Source organism: Chaetodon auriga, chromosome 11, assembly GCF_051107435.1.
Source record: "Chaetodon auriga isolate fChaAug3 chromosome 11, fChaAug3.hap1, whole genome shotgun sequence".
In the NCBI taxonomy this organism is placed as follows: domain Eukaryota; kingdom Metazoa; phylum Chordata; class Actinopteri; order Chaetodontiformes; family Chaetodontidae; genus Chaetodon; species Chaetodon auriga.
Genome location: NC_135084.1, coordinates 17,249,183 through 17,269,534, shown reverse-complemented (window position 1 = coordinate 17,269,534; position 20,352 = coordinate 17,249,183). Strand labels below are relative to the sequence as shown.

Sequence of the window (20,352 nt, the reverse complement as noted above, 5' to 3'; positions counted from 1 at the left end):
CTGCCAATGAAAGACGTCTCTGTGCAGTTGACCCGTATGTGGAACAGGATCACGTCGCAGCTCAGAGCGATGGGGAGAACACAGCTCAATATAGGCAGTCTCTTCGGCATCAGTCACCAGTCAACAGCATCCTCATCCTATTGACGAAACGTTGCCCAGAAATAGAATCTAATCACAGGGTTTGGACAGGCCCTGGTTTTCCTAATGGTTTACCATTAGCCGATTGGAACAAAGCCCGAAATATAGAGAAATATGACAATGCATTCCAGGGTGTCTGAATTGCATGGCAATAATGGGTTCTCAGTTATTGTCATGGCACCTGCATTCTCATCTGTGCTTATATATAGGTCTACACAGCAGAGACCAGAGGAGGGTTGATAGGAAAAATGATTACTCGCTCACCTCTGGTTTGAATCTGTCTCATTATTTTCTGTCAGAAAATCTTCCATTAACCTGAGAAAAAGTCCCACATACAAAAAAACAAGCCAATTTTTTTTTTGTGAATATGCATTTTCTTTATTCAGCTGGGTTCAATGGGCGATACAGGAGTGCAACCTGAGTGAAACAATTTCCAAGCCGTTTTGCAGCTGGGCCACAACAGTCATTACCTGCACGGCATAATTGACAGTGAACACTAGCAATCCTGTTAATTGATTACCTAGGCCTGTGCTAATGGAAAATGCAAAGCCTCATTGTATCTTCCATAAAGCCCCTGTCAGGAACATTTCCACAGAAAGACTACCAGAGGCAGACCCTGTAATGTTTCCAGACTTCTCCCCAGGGATCCCAACATCTGAAGACCTCTCAGACTGTTTTAATCCAATGCATAATTACATATAGGACAATGATCCAGTCAAATATGTCACAGTGACACAGTATCAGACACACTGCTGATCAAAAACAGAATAAACCCCCCGAGGGGACCACGTGCCTCTACAGAAATATAACTTAATTAAGAGGACGCTCATTTTTTTTTTTCCATCCAGGTTGAGATGAGGATGCGGGAGTGTGGGCCCCTCTCCCCTCTCGTCCAGGATTCAGCCTCCAGCTCCTCCTCTGATGCATCGTTTGCATCAGTACTTGGGAACACTTGTCCGCGCGCTGCTGCACCTCCCCACAGTGCATTCACGGACTCCGCTCTACCAGGTGATGACACACACACGCTCAAGAGTAAAGATGGTATGTTTTTAACACGCCCGAAGTCGGAATTAACGTAGAATGGAGACGCGCCTCGGTCACTGCCTTTTTATCATTTTCTCTGAGTGGATTTGGCTCTTCACCCTAACTTCCATCCTGGGCGGCACAAAAGCGGAGGTAAGGTGCATTCCCTCATGCCAGCTGCCGCTAATCACAGCGTTTCCCCGGGAACTCTCGGAGCTGGATTTGACTCATTTTGGCGAGGCGCCAGTTGAAGATTTTGTTGGATTTACCGAGGGGTCAGCGGACGCCAAACGCACCGCCGACGGGGACGAAAACCACAGCGATCCGGAATTAACCGCAAGCGAAGAAAGTTCGTCCAAAGTGCAGCCACGGTTAGGAGGACATAACACGAGTTGTCTCCCGAAGGACACGTTGAACGGTCAGCAAAAACTTTCCCGTACTAAAGTGATTTCTCCAAGTGTTTCACGCGCGACTGCACTTTATCCCAGCTTAAACGAAAACAGCACCGATGATGGGAAAAATAGCAGCATTTACGCTGAAAATGGGGCGCCGGTTGATGTGACGGTGAAAGAGGACACGGATGCGGCTGGTTGGAGGCGAGCGCGAAGTGCGAGGAGCGCAGAGACTTGGTCCGGATTCAGACCCGAGGGCGGGGAGGATGCTTCGTTTTCGGACCAGGAGGAGTTTCAGCTCACAAGTTCGACATTTGCGCTCACTGGGGACACGGCTCATAACCAGGCGATGGTGCACTGGTCCGGACAGAACAGTAGCGTAAGTAGTTCATGTGCTCCAGATTTACGCACAGAGCTCTTTTGACGCAGTGTGGTCAGTGTTCACTCACACGTCCTGCACGGCCATTTGAGTAATCTGAAGCATTAAATCTGACTGAGAGTGGAGAGAGCAGACGAGACGCAAGAGATTCAATGTGAGACTGCTGAGAGGTTGCAGAGTTGGAGTGAATCAGTCTTTGCTTCATTCCCTCTCCGTCACGCACACACGCGCGCACACACGCACACCCTCCATCTACCCTGTTGTTTATTGATTAGCTGACTTGGCAGGTAGGCTCAAGTTTAAAGGGAAAAATCAAAACAAAACAGATTAAATTAATGTAAGTTTAAGTTCCGCATAGTTTAAAAGACATGATGTCTTTTCTCTCCCATTTATTCACTCACACACACACGCACGCACGCACACACACACACACACACACACACACAGACACACACAAAGGCAAGTTGTGCTGTTTTTCTTTGTCCAATCACTGATTTTGGCAGGTGGCTCCAGGCATTTATTTCATGCATAAATGAGATCAATGAACCTTTTGACATACCTATCTCGTTGCCACAGCCCCGATCCGCCTTGCACAGGAATAGATAGGTGATGGTATAAAAGGTTATGTATACAGCTCACTGACGGATGCACTGTTCTCACAGTTACGCAGATGATAATCCATGCCTGAGAGAACAGCAACTGATTGGTAAGAGCATAAGCCATCATACAGCAGATCGGTTGAAATACTAAAAAGATAATATTATAACGTCACTTATATAAGAATCTGTCTACAAAGAAAATAACTTGAGGTGCTTTACAATGAGGGAAAATGAGCAAAGTGAAGTATAAATTAGCATCACGGTCATGATATAAAATACTAAATATAGGAACAAAGGGAGGCACACACACTTCAAGTTAAAAGAGAAGTTGAAAGCTAACAGAAATAGATGTGTTTTAACCTCTTGGTTGCTTCCCTACTATCCAGGGGACTGACATTTTGGGAACATGCAGTTTTCTTATGTCTGTGGTTCTGAACATCTAAGGGCCCACAGTGGAGGATGTGAGTGAATGTGAAGGCTCTTAAAGCAACTGGTTGTGTGATGTAAGATGGTTCTAAGCCATGTAGAGCTTTACTGTATATACAAGGACGGGGACTTCAGCATCAATTCTGAAAGACATGTGGAGCCACGTTAAGTTCAGCAGGAAGTCGTGCTCTCTTTTTCTTGTTTTGATCAGGAGTCAAGCAGCAGAATTTGAATTACTTGTATCCCCTAAACAGACGTTTCGGTCAGACCAGTGAAACGTGTAGTAGTCCAGCCTGTTTAAGCATGAATCAGCTTTTTGACATCTTGCTGGCTAAAACTGCATCCTGGCAATATTTCTGAGATGAAAGACGAATGATTTGGAGGTGTTATTCAATATCAGAGTCTAACACTCTATGACATAGGGCCGAGGTTTGATCTGGGCAACCAGCGATCCGAGATTCTTGGATAGTGCACCACTTTTGGCCTCCGGGCTCAGCAAAAGTATTTATGTCTTGTTCATCTGTCACTGAGTTTTAGAAAGTTACTACTTATCTGTGTGTTAAGTGCATACAGGCTGTGAGCCAATTTAAGGGTATTTGCATTTCACTCTTCAGATCTGTATAATTGTGTGTCATTGACATACCGCGAAAATTGACATTGTGATGACTTGCTTCAGTTTAATTAAAACAAATGATGTATTTCTCAGACAAATAAGCACTGAATCTGAAATGCTTGAGAACATTCAGTGTCAGAACAAACAATATCAAATATGACTGGCAGTTTGTTGAGCAGATGCAGATAAATAGTAAACAAAAAAAAGCAACAAAATAAACCCAAGCAAAGATATGAAGTTATGTTTTTTTGCCCTCATTTAAAGAATAATTTGACATTTTGGGAAATACACTCACTTTCTCACCGAGACTTCAATGAGATGATACCAACTGCATGCCTGCACAGTAAATATGAAGGAGGTGATTAGCTTAGCTTAGCATCAAGACTGGGAGCAGTGGGAAACAGCTAGCTTGGCACTGCCAAAAGGTAACAAATCTGGCTGCCAGCACCGTTTAATCTGACTAATTAACATGTTCTATCTTGTTTAATCTGTACACAGAACAGAAATGTTTGTCATCCTGCAGGGCAGTTAAATGCTGGAACTATTTCTTGGGTAGCGCTTTCCACCTGTTTCCATTGGTTGTGCTAAGCTATAAGCTAATCACCCGCTAGCTTTGCCTTCATATTTAGCATACAGTTATGAGAATGCTATCGACCTTCTCATCTAACTTGTGGCAAGAAAAATACTGTCTGATTGAAATAATTGACTTTTAATGAATAAGAAAACACACTATACATTAAAGCAGGGCCTTCTCAAATTTAATAACCTCCTTCGAGACCCATGCTAAATTATTAAATGTATATATTGCACTAACCTCTAATGTGATAGCTGGAACTGCTTCTCTTTGGCAGAGCGTCTGATGTCCAATCGTAGCGATGATGATGATGCCACTCCGAGCTGGTTTTGAGGTTTGGGTCAGTCAGTGTGGAGCAGAGCCGAGTTTTTGAAAGAGTCAGTTTTGAAAAGACCTGCTCACAGTCATAGGTTGTTCGAAATAGAGATGCAAACTGTCTCCTCAGAATGGAAAAATCCTCAGGACGTACGTACAGTTCATAGAACTCGAGTAGGGGGAGCCTGAAGCTTCTCGCCAAATACCTGAAGGAGTTTTCACACTCACCACCATGTACAGATGTCATAGCAGGCTTTTGTTCTTGCAGAGTATGAAAATGCACAGTGGTACCTGTTTCCTGTTGCATTTGCTGCAGCTTTAATTTGGCTTCAAATGATTTCACATTTGGAAGCAGAGAGCTGAGAGGCTGGCTGGAGTTTGAGGTTCAGCTCTGAGAGGTTCTTGGTAATGTCCACCATGAAGGCCAAATCACACAGAGTTTCTGCAACAGGTTTTCCTTCATCTCCATTAATTATTTGAGACAAATGGACACTTTGGAACATGTTTTAAGTCTGGTGAAAGCTGCTTGTTTGGCACTAAACTCTGCTGAAGAGCGTTAACTTTACGCAAGTCCTTGCAGCTCATCCAGACTGGCATGTTTCCAGATGTAATGCTCAAGATTAGTGTGCATCCCCACAAACTAACTGCCTTGCCTTTTACTTAAACCAAAAAATATGACAGTGTAAGTTTATTGGAGAAAAAAAGTAATTGCTGTTCAAAGATTTATTTTTTACATTTCTGATCATTTATGAATTACCTCCCAGCCCAGAAGCTGGATATTCACCACCCCTGCATTAAAGCATAAGAGTGGTAGGACCCTGGAGGTACCGTATAAGGAGTCAGCAAGTCACACAACATTAATAAAAAGTCTAAAGGATTATCATGTGTTTTCAGTTAGAAACCATCAATGTGCATGAGTAAATTAAACCTCATAATCAAATATTTTATCGTTTCATTCAAGTCATTATCACCAGGATTTTGAGTAATCTTTTTCACACTTACATGACATTCTAGTCCTGCTTTGAGAAATTCCCCCCCTGATGACACAGACTCTCATCTCTCCCGCCTACTAATGATGTAATGTGTGTTTTTCAGCTTGTGCTACGTGCCACACCCTCTCTCTCTGTGTAGGTGCAGGTCAGGCAGTCACCAAGGAAGCTCGCAGTTTTTCCAGCTGGTGTGCTTTTTAGGAATCTATTTATAGCAGTGATTTATTTCAAAATGAGCTTATTTCCCTCGTGCAAGTTAAACGTCTTTGTTTAACAGTTACTGTTCAGTCACAATGGCTGCAGACGGGTTCCCTGGGTATGAGGAAATGTAAAAGCAGGCAGTCATGCGTTAATAGGCAACCTTATGACAGGCCGAGCGATGAGAGAGAAGCAATTTGTAAAATGTTTAAGTAGATCTATTTGGCAACAAATATAAAGAAAGAAAAAGGGGTTTAGAGGCTTCTATGTTTCGTAATATCTCCTCTGGCTCGTTAATGTGACTCAGCTTGTGTGGGAAACTGCAGCTCTGCTTTGACACTTCAGGCAGTTGTCCTCACATGTCGACTTTGTCATACATGAAATCAAGGTTTCCGGCTGCCCACATTTCTGAAAAATTCTAACATTTGTCAGTATGGTACAGCTGACTGTGATGTGCATGTTGAAATGTGATCATTGGTTTGGTATTAGGCTTATAGGACATCAGCCAATTTGTGCATGCAGTTTGTGAGACACGTTGTCTGGGCTGGTTATTGACTTGATATTTCCTGTCCAATTCCAGAAGCTTAGTTGGTGGATGTTGCTGTTCTTTCATCATTTGTCCAATTATCACGGTTTGAAAGCTAAGCTGCAATTGTAGTCTTGGCTTTTCAAGCAACATGAAAACCACTGAAAACGCAAAAGAGAGCTCCATCGATTGCTGCTACCACACTGATTCATGTGGTTGTTGTCTGCTACACACTAGCCCCAGTTTGTGCCTCTTATGCGTTAATGTACCTTAGGGTCACAGCGGTAATCGTCAGTTTCTCTAAAAGACAAAACAATCAAAGCTGTTTTGACAATATTCTCTGAATCCCCAAAGACCCTTCCAACCATGTAGATGAAAAACATATAATCTGTTGAATGATTTAAAAAAGGCTTTTGACCCATTTCTCAAGTTGCGCCTCTGTTTCCCCAATCAAAACATAGATGGCAGCCCACCAGCTACCCAGATGGGAGAACAGAGATGAATATATGCCAGTACAGGAGAGTCACAAACTGGGGTTTGTCCATCATATGCAGCATTTCAATACCAAGCATCCTCTCACTGAATGTGAGGAATTTCACAGGCGTAATTGGCCAGCGTTCGACAAGGATTTTATTTCATTGAAAGAATTTGTGTTATACGTTTACCAGCATTCGCACTGCCATAGCCTTGAGTGGTTTACATGTAGCGGCCAGTGCAATAGGTAATATCAATGAACTCATGTAGCAGAGGATGTTATATAAGATCCGTTGGGCTTTTGTAAGCACTCATCCAAGGGCACAGCACGTGTTTCAGCTGGTAAAGTATGATGCTAAATGTCTGAAGGTCATTAGTGTGCAGTCAGACATACTGAACAAGCTGGCGAAACAATGCATATTCTGTTTGGGTCAATGTATTCAAATGCAAAGCAGTAGGCTGCTCCACTTTACAGTAAAATGAACTTGTCACATAAGTGAGGCCACGGAAGCATTGCTCATTCTACAACATATTTTAGGCTGCGTTTAAAGTGAATGGATGATCTTTTTGTTAGCTTTTGAAAAAGTGATAACCCTGGTTTGTATATTCTGCTTGTGTTTGTGCCAGTTTTTACTTTCCTCTGACAGTCCAAACACATAGAAGTGAGGTGAATGAGACAGCTTCAGTTGCCTGTAGGTGGGAACGTGTTTGTTATTTTGTGTTAGACCTGTGAGATTGTCAAACTGTCCTGGACGTTTGCCCAGTGCATGCTGGGCTTCAGCTCCTCATCACCTTCAACATGCCTGTCCTATTTTATTTCCACTCTGTCCAGCTGTTTTAAATGCCACGCGTATAATGTTAATCACTTAAAATTCTCCACAGAAGAAAAAGTATACAGACAGAACACTGTTTTATTTAAGAGCCATCACAGGTGATAAATATTTAGCTGAAGGAAAATTTGTGCTCAGAAACATGAAGTTGTCAGAGTTTGGAGTGGACACCATCTTCTGTTCCTTTTCCGTCTTCTCCCTCCCTGTTGGGGCCAGGACCATGAAGATCCCTACAGCATCCACAACATTTCTTTAACTTTTTATCTGAGAAGAAACCAAGTATTTGATGGAGAGCATCTGTCAACATCTCACCAGCCTCGAGCTCCAGCTTGCTCTTCAGCATTTAGGACATTTAGTCTAGGTTACTTATTCTTTAGGGTTCTCCATTTCTTGGCAAAGGGGTCTCATGATCTTTCACTACCTTAAGCTGAATGTCCATCTCCTGGGTACTCAAAGCTCTCTATGTTTGGAGCATTTTTTGAGTTTCTTTGGCAAATACTTGTTTTCTCTGCCTTAAGCAACCTCGAAGAGCAGCTGCTCAGTTCTTGAAATGCCTCCTCCATCCTTCAGTCAATGAACGTCTTTTCTGCTCATGAGTACTCCATGTTTTGTAGTATTTTCTGCTCCTCTGTTTTCAGGTAGAGGGTCTGGCTCGTAGCTTCTCCTCAACTGCATCCTTGAGCTCTTGGTAGATTGTCTCATCTGTCTCTACAAATTGGAGATGGGTCAGGCACGCACAGGCTTTTTCTGAATTCTTTGTTGCTTCGATGACTCACTGATGGAACGGCGGGTAAAATACTGTGTTTGGTGGCATTGCCCCGTGCCACTTCTCCAATTTTCTCCAGGTCCTTGAAAACCATTGTATCTGTTATCTTTCCTTTTGCTGACCTGGTAAAGGCTTGTACTGTAAGTAGTATGAGAATAGTAAGCTGTCAGGTCGTATGCTGTCAAGTCAATGCAAACATCTATCTTTTTTACTGCAATAATTCAATTGTATTCAATTATTAATGTCCACTTTGGAAAGCGAGGCTGCCATACCTTGACTACACACATCGAGAACAAGTCCATAAAAGATAACAGTAAATGACATCCATGTTGTTACTGCAATTATGTGGAGACATTTAGGTTTGTGAGTGTCAATGTTTGTTTGTTGGAGGGAAACAATGGTCAGTGATCAGTGAAAATCAAACAGAGCCAGGGTTCTTTTATTATAGAGGAAAAGATAATTCTAGCTCATTATAAGTTGCCAGTTACAAGAATTTACCTTGATTCTGCCAAAGCCTGCACAGATACATTAAAAGAATAAGTGAAATTGCTGTGTGCTCTGCAGCCAATGTGCAGCGTGGCTTAATGAATTTAAGAAACCACTCAGTCAAAACAATCAGTGGAAAGTTAAGTTTCTAAAATGACACGTGATGTTTTCAAGGTAACAATAAAGTGAAGTGTGAATTGAGGTTTGAGAATTTAGTAATTGAAAGAATGCAAAATGTTTGTATTACAGTATTCTTAAGATATGTCAATAACATCCATAAAAGTGAAGCATGAAATATTCTGCAAATGTTGTTTGTTTTTTGAAGAACTTGCAAGTTGCATCTTCTCCCTCTCTGAGTTTCAGGCTGAGTTTCGAACTGCACCAGCTCCACCTTTTGTTTGCTCTGCGCTTTGGGTTCGTTTTCTGCCTCTTCGTGACACCATTACAACAATTGTTATTTTAAGTATGAAGCTGTCCTTACTCAACGAAGAACATTAATGTATTTTATGTCTTACATAAAAGTATATGAAAACTAGATGAGTGCACTCTGTAGAGGGCAGATCTCCGCCAGGCTTATAATCAATATGGCAGCGACGATAACATAAACAGGGATTTATTTAATTCACATTGTGCCTAACTGAAGTGGGTCCTACCATATCGGGTATGGAATTAATGTGCAGATGCTGTTGTTCAAGATGAGACCAGACCTTTCTATGGATATCAGTTTTTGAACCATGACAAGTACCTGCAGCAGTCTGGGTAGCCTTGTTTTTAGCCTGTCAGATTACCAGAAATGCCTTTTGCTTCATTGTTGAGAGCGGGAACAAGATTCCAAACTGAAGCAGGTGTTGATCACTTGCGACACCCTGCAGGCCGGTTAAGAGAAGTGAGGAGTCAGCAGTACGTAACAGCGATATAAAAGGGAGGTCCTAGAGCATACAGTCATAAATGTGCACAAAAAATATTCAGCTGATGGGTCCAATAGCATATGAGATTTGCTGCATACACAGACACACGACCAAACGCATGATATTATGAACATTAAATACAGGATATGATTAAATATATGGAGGAAATGCACTGTGCGTACGTCTTTGGGTACTTGCAAACTCGTGTGTACAGAGAAAGCAAACCCAAGACGAAAGAGAGGGCCTTCGCTTATCACATCTGACTCTTGGCAAATACATAACTGTGCAGAGGTCAGAAGGCAGTAAGGATTGCTCAGGGTTAACCAAGGACATGCAAAAAGCAGGTCATAGGAGTTAATCAATAATCACCAATAACTCCGCAACAGAAGCAAAATAATGTATTCCATTCCTAAAAATGTTGTGCACCTGAATGCACCAGAGGCAAGATTGATTGGCAGCCCTTTGGTTTCCCTTTGACTTGGGAATAGGTTAGAATCATGTTTGCTCAAATACTAATCTGCCAACACTGAAAACCTGCAGGTCATAAACATTTGAATATTTATCTGTTGCATACACACAGTGTGTTTCAGTGAAAATATGATCCTTTATAAAGAATTTCTGAATAATTTCGTCCCAGTGTGTCAATATGTGGAAATGTCCCCGCCCTAGCAGAAAGCGGTGTAGGACAATTACTACAGAAATTGCAGCTTGCCTGGCTACTGCAGCATCTAATTAGGTTGTTGCCAGAGCCGTTTTGACACTAATCATACCTGTTCAGCCCTGGCTCTCCATGCTGTACCTTAGGGAGAGGAGCGGTAGACTTTGCATGATCAATACTTAAATTCAATTTAGTCCTTAACACCTTTCACCATTTTATCTGTCCTGCCTCTCCCACCTTGATTCTATCTCCTCAGCACACCATGCCCTGTTCTAGACACTGTGATGTATGTAGCTTCCTGCATATAGCATGTTGACATGTTCAGGCTACCCTTTGGCTCATGCTGTCAGTGTGGACCTCCACCAGCTCCGCTTTCTCCTGGGTAGCTGTGATGGACAGGCTGTTGGGGGGGGGGTTACAGTAGTGTTGTTTCAGGGAGTGAACATCACACATCCTGCTAAAGAAACATAAATAAATTCATGAAATACATAATGATAAGAACTGGAACGCCACGACTCAACCCAAGACAACTGAAGAGAAGGAATCTATTTTTCCTGACAAATTCGTGGATGTGGCATTCAATACATTGCATGGATAAACACAGCGACTGGTGTTTAAAGCTCAGCACTGCACAGAAACTACTGGCAGGCTGAGTGCAGCGCTGCCAAGCCACCAAGCCTTCCTGTGGCGAGGATCTCTAACGCCTTGAAATCCTGCAGAGTGTGTTTTTTTTATCGGCAAGCTGTGCTCCCCTCCTGAGTTTCCTTTCTTCTCCACCGAGCGCTGTCTAATAGAGCAGAAATTCCATGAAAAGCCCTCCACAGATTTTATCCTAGAACAGGATAAAGTTAATTTAGCTGGAGCAATATGCATTCTTGCATAATGAGATCTCACCTTCTTTTATTTTTCGGCACAGACACGCCTTTGTGTTTGCACTTCTTTGTGCTAGCTTAAATCAAACTTATGTTGTGCATGTCCGTATTTTTGCTGTCTGCGCTCTGCCTGCTTTGTGTTTCGCTGTTTTTTGAGCGAGATAATGTCCTGACATGTCTGTAAATGTAACTCAACTGCTTAGTGTGTTTTCTGTGCTCCGTCTATGAATCAGAAACACTCAGTTGCTGTTGTCAATATTCTTTTTTTGGCCGTTGCTCAGTTGCCACCTCACTCTGTGTTTCACAACACTTTCACCAACGCTGGCCACCCCCATTACTCGCTCATACAGCATGAGTTACACCATCTGGCTGCTGCAAGAACAGCCTCGCATTCAAAACCATAACTTTGATTCACGCACTGAAGTTTCCTTTTCAGATTTATAGAGATGGCAGACAGGAGGTTTTAAACACCGTTGTTGATCGTGGGTGAGAGAAATCCTTCTGCAGCATATTGATCTAATCAGCTGTTTTACTTTATGTCAGAGGAAGTGTACTTTATTAGAGAGTTCAAGGAGCTTTTAGTTTGTCAACATGCAACTAATCTTCCACCGTCACACTCAGCACTTCCAGATCTCAAATGGAGCACTCAAGAATTAAAAGTAGTTTGGAAAAAAAAAAACATCCTTACACAGCGAGCATAACTTTTTGGGGGGCTTGGTTGAAAAACCTACCCAACTTGCTGTCTAATCTCTCCTGCATTGATCAGACCCCCTCCTCGTGCATGCTGAAGCTTCCAAGCTCAGCATGCCGCCGTAGTCGAGCTGCTGAACTAGACTGGGCTTTCATTTATGGTGAAGAAGCAAACGATGCGAGAGCAGAAGCCCAAAGAAGAAGGAAGCCGTTTCAGATGACTTATCAACCGAGCCGCCGCTTCCACACAGGGCCTTCGTCTCGACGTGAGGAGTCCAATAAAGTCAGACACTTGCTGTTCTGCTTGAAAGCTGCAGCTGTAACATGGAGTATGTGTTTGCTGTCCATTTAAAAAGCTGGTTATTTGACGTTCACAGATCAGTGGTGTTACTGTCTGCCAAAGTAGCAGAATGTTGCCATCAGTCACATTATAGCTTCATCTGGAATCTTTCAAAAGCTTACAGTCGTATTAAGTGCCTAAAGCTAAGACTGAGGAGGTTTTCCAAGGACGGTTACCCTCTGAGAATCTTCACAGACCCTGAAGACATTTTGTTCACATTCTCCACTCTTCCGAATATTTATTCACTGTGGTGTCGCTCTTGTATTTATATATCAGGTTTATATATCAGTAGTTCATTTTCTGCTAAGTAAGATGGTGAAGTCGCTTTTGCAACACTTAAGCACACAAAAATGTGAGTGGTTACTAAGGACTGAGTGAGAAGCCAGTCAGGAACAAGCTGATAATTTTAACTAATGGTCAGTTAATGTGAAGTAATGAGGGACCACTTAGTAACTGCTAACAGCTATGATGACTCATTTTAGTTGAGAGGGCACAAACAGAGTAATGAATGAGTGGTCACTGGTTTTTGCCAGTTCAGAGTTAATCAGGAACAGCTCATGGAGAAAGTTTAGATTTACAGATATTTCTCAATCTATCATTACCTAACGATTGATTAATATACCATCTCCCAGTCTGGTCTCTAGTAACACGGCATTATCTATGATATAGTCCTCCAATCAGTTATTCAGGAGGTGCTTAATTGATTAACAGACCATTCCTCACTCATTCCTCAGCAGCCACTCACACTGATGTGTACTGCATTGTAAAGTGTTACCTTTGCTTTATAATTTATGATTGCAGTGACCTGCAAACCATGGGAGAGCCAACAACTCTGACTTCAAACAGCCCAGCTTCAACACAACATCTGGTCTACGAGGAAATGTTGCCTTTGTTAATGAAGTGATGTAAATTGATGTGGCAGACAAAAGCCTCTGTACGTGAAGTGTCTCACTGAGGTGGTGTTGAAGTATACGAGGATTTGCTTTCCTGCAGGCTTTTGTTGCTGCCGAGTGAGTCGCAGGGCCGTAAACAATGCCATGGAAATAATGCTACCTTTATTCATGTAGCATTTTTCAGAAGCAAGTTACAAAGTGCTTTACAAAGACATGAAAACTGCCTGAAATTGCCTGATAAATAATCAATAAAAGAACAATTGATACAATAATAATGACAAGCAAGGTATGAATTTTTGAAACGCAGTCAAAACTAGTAAACACAGATGAATAGCCCATTCAAGAGAAAGCTGAAAAATAGCTTTTAAAAGACAGATTTAAAATATGAAGCAGGCTGCCTGCCTGATCTCCTCCAGCAGGTCGTTCCAGCGTCGTGGGGCCCAGACTCCAAAGGCTCTGGTTTTAGCCTCGGCCTTGGAATTACTAACACACCTGAGCCAGCCGGAGGATCTCAGCCTGCATTCAGGCTCATAAGGGGTTAATAAATCAGTAATATAATGAATCTTTAAAAGTAATCATGAAATTTTTAAAAATCCATCCTGAAATGTACAGGAAACCAGTACAGAGATGCTAAAACAAGGAAAATCTGGACCCTCTATTGGATTTTGTTGTCTGGTAGTTGAGTAGTCTTGCTGCCAGCATTTTGATTGAGTGAGACAAGAACACAATGAGTTACAGTCGTCTCAGCTGGACGTAATGAACACGTGGATGACAATGTCCAGATTCTGAGCGGATACGAAAGATCTAATTTTCAAGATATAAGTTACACAAAACACAATTGAATGAGTGGCGTCAGCTGACAGTCAAACTTTTTAACACTGAGATTTCTGCGCTGAGTTTTGACGCAACAGGATAGAGATCCTAAGTATGATAATGGCTTCTGATTGCCTGTGTTACATAGACACTACTTTCTTTATAAAGGTTTCAAATGATGTGGTGATTTTATCAAGTGGATTTTCATATTGTGTGCTGGCCCCTGGGGTTTTTTACATTTGCATGCTGCGCTGTGTTTTTTATACCTTGGAAAGCATCTGCTGCCACATTGTTAACACGTCCATGGTGTTAATATCTTGTGGGCAGGTCTTCTCACCCTCCTTCCCAATTTGTTAGTCTTAGCCGTGTCATTTAATGTCACCAGTTATCACTAATTTGAATATCGCCATCACACAAAATCTTAATGTCCTGTGAAAATGTGAAATTCAAATCTTCATACTTAATTTATAATAATTAATGGATCACATGGCTGCCTGTGTGTTTATTGCTGTTGTGATGAACACTCAGAGAATTATCAACCAAGTCTGGGTGCAGAGTTTTGGCATGTTTAAGCTCAGCTGACATGATGTATTTAGCAGCTGAAGAGCCAAAAATTATCCTCAGGAGTTGACTCCAAATGAATCTTTAAATTGCTTGCCAACGTATGTGACATATATGTAAGTGATATACAGTGTTGTTGAACTGCTCCTTCTGCAGATATAAAGAGCTCATTCTGAGACAAAGAAACCACAATGATTCTTACTCTCAGGTGATTACACACTAATGAAAACATAACTCTGAATATTATATCACATTTCTACCATATTCTGCCAATAAATCCACCTAAATCTCACACACTGGTCCTATAAGGAAAACAAGGGAAATTACAAACTCTGTTACTCTGCTGACTGATCACTGGTTTTTAAATTGTCAGAGGGTCTGCTCACGCATATTACCGCAAAAACCCATCTCCTCAGAGAAATTACTCTGGATTATTTCAGACATTGACAGTGAGATTACCAACAGTGGACTTGTTTTTATTGAAACAAAGCAGTTTTAGTAACCTGGGCATTGTTTCTGAAAGATACATGTTATTGAATTGTTGAAAGTAGTTTTTCAGTTTTTTTCTGCACCACAAACAAAAATTTCTGTCACTTCCATTTTATTGGAAGTGGAGGAAGTTTTAGAGAACCTGGGAAAATAAGACCAAAGCTACAGAGCCTGCATGGCTCCATACCACTGGGGTTAAATGGGAAAATGTTTTCTTATTTTTTATTTTTAAGGGGGACTGACCCTTTACACGAGGTTAATTGTTCTAATTGAATTGTATTTTTCATCGCTTATTCCTGGTCAGGGTCAAAGGTGAGCTGGAGCCGATCCCAGCATGCACTGGACAAACACCTTAAACACGAGATCAGTTTTTGATATGTGATATTTGTCTTTATTATTAACATTCCAGTCAGTAACTCTTGCAACAATTGCTTTTATGGAATCATCCATCTGTTTAATTGCGGTGGCTAAATGTGATGACAGTTTTATTGATGAGGCAACTTAATTCCAACAGCTGATAAGTTGCTGAGAGTGGGAATGAATTGTAATGTGTACTCTGTCGCTCCTTTCATTTGTCTCAGGTGTTCATCCTTCAGTAACAGCATCCCTCCCCCCCCGCTTTCCCCATACCTCTACCGCTTCTCTTCTTCATACGACACCTTCAATTCACAACAGTAATCTCCTCACCCTAAACCCTTTAAGTCACCATTAAACCTCCACTCATTCTTACATAATGATCAAACTCATCCCAGTCCATTTAGCTCCAAGGTTTAAGATTTACAAAGGATTAGAGGTTGAAAAATCAATTTGCTTGCTCTTGGATGTCAAGTAATCCAGTTTAGAGATATGCGGCAGTATAATGGGCCATGCGCTACATGGTAGCTGGCATCAACTGTGGCACCTTTGTTGTCATTCAAAGGCAAAGATATGCTAATATATATGGCATTATTATTTATATTCAGAGGGTAAGTTATATAAGCATTAAAAGAGGAAGAGCATTTGTCCAGTGATGTGACATGTTGAGCTTCAAACACCTGTTTCACACTGAAATATCTACAAAGTGAATATTGTATCACTGTATTGATGCGTTAACTGCACCCCTGGAGCTTCACCTTCAACATCCCTCAGAGCACAGGAAACCTTTCCAGCCGGCGATAAGATGGATGCAAATTATATCTGACTGTAATCTTGGATCCTTCCCAAGTAAATGCATAAAGTTAACTGCCATACAGAATGGGGGGATATATTTTGTCCTAATTTTGGGGCTGCTGCAGGTTGTTTTATTGTGGATGACAGTGTCCATGAGGGTAGGACTTTTGGAAGGTATAAAGGCCATTTTATTCCAAGACCATAAATCTCTGCAACCCAGTCTGGACACTTGGTACCATAGTTATAACAAGATACATGGATTATGTCTGAACTGGCGCTCATATAAAGGATTTCATACATTCAGCACAAAGTAATAGCAGAGTCAGAGTTTTCTTATTCAGCTTCTCCACAAAGAGGGCGAATAATTAGGACATAAAGCAAAACTGTTTAAATTCATTGCATCATAAACAGCAAGCGTTCTTTGGAAACTGGTGGTGTGTGATTTAATGTGCGGGACAGGCAAGACCTTTCAGCACAAACGTTACTGAATAGCTGATGTTAGAGGTCAATTAGTAGATCGACAGAGAGCTAATCATTAACTATTCTAATCATCATGTCATCGTTTAGGTCGTTTTTTTTTTTTTTTGGAAAAAATAGGAAACATAGTCTGTTTCTTGCTCCTCATTTGTGATCATTTGCTGCTTTTCTCTATTTTTAGTCATTGTATATAAAATATCTATCTGGTGTGACAAAATCAGACGTTTAATGCCTTCGGTCTGGGCAATTGTGATAAGCGTATTCCACTGTTAGACGCTTTATAGACCAAACAATCAAGCAGATAATAGTAAATTTCAGCCCTCATTAATATGCTGTACATAATGGAGTTCAGAAGTGTAAATAATACATTACATCTGTATGTATCAGCAAGAAATGATAGGACTCTTTCTTAGAGTTAATTGGCTTTGGTGATTCTGTGTATTGATACAGGAATTAATGATAAGAGAATCAGATAGTGAATAGCCTAGATTTAGGATGCACTACATGCAGAAGGGTGTTTTGTATTCATTCATTCAAAGAGCTTCTGTTTTATCATATATATAGCTTTGTGGTGTTGTGCCTGTAAAATATATCAGCAGACAGCAGTTGGTGTTGACCAGTTTTTGCTGTAGAAAACCTGGGACGCTGTTGGTTTTTTTTCATTGTCGACTGCACAAAATGACCTTGAGGAGCCTCACATCTGAACAGCGTGTGTCTGCAACAGTTCTGTTTCACTTAAGCAATTAGTTTCAAGTGGTGTGAGGCTTTTATCACGCTGAGATGAAGAGTATTGACTTGTTTGATTTGAGCGAAAGCCTGGAAAATGACAAACTGTGAGGCTTTAAAAAGTTTCAGATTTCTTGTTTACATGATGGACTTTGTACTTGTTATGGAGAATGTTACCCCAAACACTCGTAACACTCGATAATTAGAAGATAGCTACGAACAAGATGCAGAGGGAGGCCTCCCAAGAGGGCTATATGATCTGCAGGTTTTATGATTGCACAGTGCAGGCAGGGCATGGCTTGAGTGATTAATTGTGTAAAGGGTGAAGGACACAATATGAGTAAAGGCCTGCTGAGGTTTTATAAAACTCCATGACTCATTGCAGAAAAACACAGTTTTTTGGATGGAAGTTGAGTTAATAAGTTGAGTTTTTCCTCGTGTTATTGCCTCACTGAGAGAAAAGGGAATTACAAGTGAAATGTCTGTAAACATGCCTTAATGCATCATTAATTACATGCATATACAAACACACAAGCTGTGATTTAGGTTCTGATGTTTGCTGAAGCAAATAGAAATGTCCACAGTGATCCATTCATTCATATCGGAGGTAATTTGCAAGACATCCTAAAATCTGCGGCTTTTTTTATGTGCATTAAGTAAAGGCCTGTGTATTATAAAGCACATTTGACTATGACACTTTTTATGATCCTCTTCAAAGAAGACGTCCTTCATATTTACGAGGTCTGTCTTTCTGCGCCTGGGATGAATTTTAGTGTCGACTTATTTATTCATTTAGTCATAGTTTACCAGAGGTAGCAGTTGCTGGTTGTCTGCTGGGTCTTAAAAACCATTATAGCATACATATGTGATCAGCTTATCCACAGGGAGTATGCACAGGGTTTATAGCTTTACAAACAGGGCAATGGGTTGACATGCCAGCGCGGTTTTTAATAAAGCCGCGGCTGTCAGGGAGTTTAAAAGACATGCGTGTGGATGGCTCGGCTCTTTTGTTTCACTATGTGACATGTTATTGCTGCTTTTTTTTCTAAAGTGATGATAGACTCGCTTCGAAGCTAGTAATCTGTTTGATGTGTTTGGTAGGTGATCCTCATGTTGACAAAGTACTACGACTTCAACTCCGGCAGAGTCACAGAGAGCTCTTTATGGAGGTAAGATCTTCTGTCTGGTATTACCGTCAACATGAAAGCTGCAGCAAATCAAATGTTAATTATTTATATTTGTATTGTATTGGATTACATTTGTAATGTAATGCCTTAAGCCTAACGTTATGTTTGGGGTCCTGGAGAACCTTTACTGACAGCACGTAAATCATATTCAACACTACTTTATCTGCTTATTGCTCATAAACATGATTTTTGACTGATGGTTTCAGGAAATGACACATTGCATCTGTTTCGGGTCTCAGAGATGCTGTGTGTAAAACATGGTTGAATAAAATGCCTTTTTTTTCTTTACTTTTTTTTTTTTTTTTTTGCCTTTTATGCATCACTACCTCTCCCAAATTCCCAATGAGTCTATTTGGACAGTTAATTTCTAAGAATTCCAGCAGCAGATTAAAAGTCTCTGCTGTCTAATTAAACATAAGTAACATCACTACTGAGTGGGATAACAGCACAGTATATGTTTCTCTGTCTGTGACTGACGTTTTGGTAGAAAACAAGCATATATTTTTGCACAACTCATATAACATATTAACTTTTATAACATATATAACATTTTATTATCACCTGAATTAAATAAATCTATATAAATACTTCTATGATAATGTATAATTTGACAGTGGGGTAGCGTGAAGTGATGAACCTTCAGAGAATTATCAGCCGACTCTGCAGCTCCCCTCAGCTGTTAAGATGTCCGGCTGTAATTTCACTGTTTTGGTTCACTCTCACTGCTCTCTGCATAGCGTGCAGCAATAGAGATCTAAAAATTCACTGTACACCATCTGCTCAGCACCAAACAGCAAGGAGGCACAGGTAGCGGCTAACGCTTAGCACCTAAAGAGTCAGATATATCCCTCAGGAGCTGGTGAAGACCAAAAACAAACAATGAATATTGGGTTTATTTTTATTACATAAACAGAAACATAACTCCAAATGAATGATAATGAGGCTCTGGTCATAACTGCTGCATGTATAAATAAATAAGTGTTGGCTAACAAGATTGTTAATGGGGTCTGTGCCTGCAAACACTGAAGCCAGTATCATCAGTATACAAGGGTTAAATAATGAATAATGACTGAATATTTCACCAGTGCCCTTCCACACAAAACAGAAGTTTTATTTTATGCAGTATAAAACATTTCATGGCTGCCTCTTTCTGAACTGCCACCAAACAGCTGAGACCGATATCTGTTTTGGTGGCAATGAATGACATTCAAAACGAGCTCGGCAAAGTGGTGCGAGTTTCGTTTTGAAAGCTCTGCCATGGGCAAGCAACAGGCAAAAATGTCCTCTAATCCTCTGAGTTATAAAACATGAACATCAGAAGTGTATTCTTACCCCAAACCATCAATAATGATAAAAGTTCGAATAATATCTTGTCCCGTCACCATGTGTGCCACACAGGATATTCTTGTTTATTCTGATAATTAAAAAAATCTCCATTCATCTAGCAAATTGCTTCATGACTTCTGCTGTTGCAATTTTCTGCTTGCCTGATATGCTTAATGATACCATCGGCATCTTAACGAGTAGGTGTTGCTCCATTCTCCTTTACTCTCCTATTTACAACCTATTTACTTTATTTTATAATTGAATTTTAGGTCAACTGATTATGGGACCACGTATGAGAAACTTAATGAGAAAGTCGGGCCCAAGATCATCCTGAGCTACTTGTACGTGAGTCCGAACAACAAAAGGAAGGTAGGTTTCCACATGCATGCTATGAAAAGTCCTGCCTGTATTGAACAAATCTGTCAATTGTTATCACTGGGCAACTTCACGACACAGCAGCCCTGCTGGAGCTTGCACCATGCATTTGTTCCAAGCATTGCACAAGCACATTTAAGCCCTGTGGAATGGATGCTGT

General features: G+C 41.0%; 1 protein-coding gene across 1 annotated transcript in view; it reads left to right on the top strand.

Annotated features, from left to right (window-relative positions):
- Nucleotides 1–1,095: 1,095 nt before the first annotated feature.
- LOC143328405 (VPS10 domain-containing receptor SorCS1-like) overlaps nt 1,096–20,352 on the top strand; it is a 49,078-nt gene continuing 29,821 nt past the window's right edge. The window contains exons 1-3 of the mRNA XM_076743525.1: nt 1,096–1,932; nt 18,406–18,473; nt 20,087–20,186. Coding sequence (XP_076599640.1) covers nt 1,219–1,932; nt 18,406–18,473; nt 20,087–20,186 — 882 coding nt within the window. The 5' untranslated portion in view covers nt 1,096–1,218. The remainder of the gene's footprint in view (nt 1,933–18,405; nt 18,474–20,086; nt 20,187–20,352) is intronic.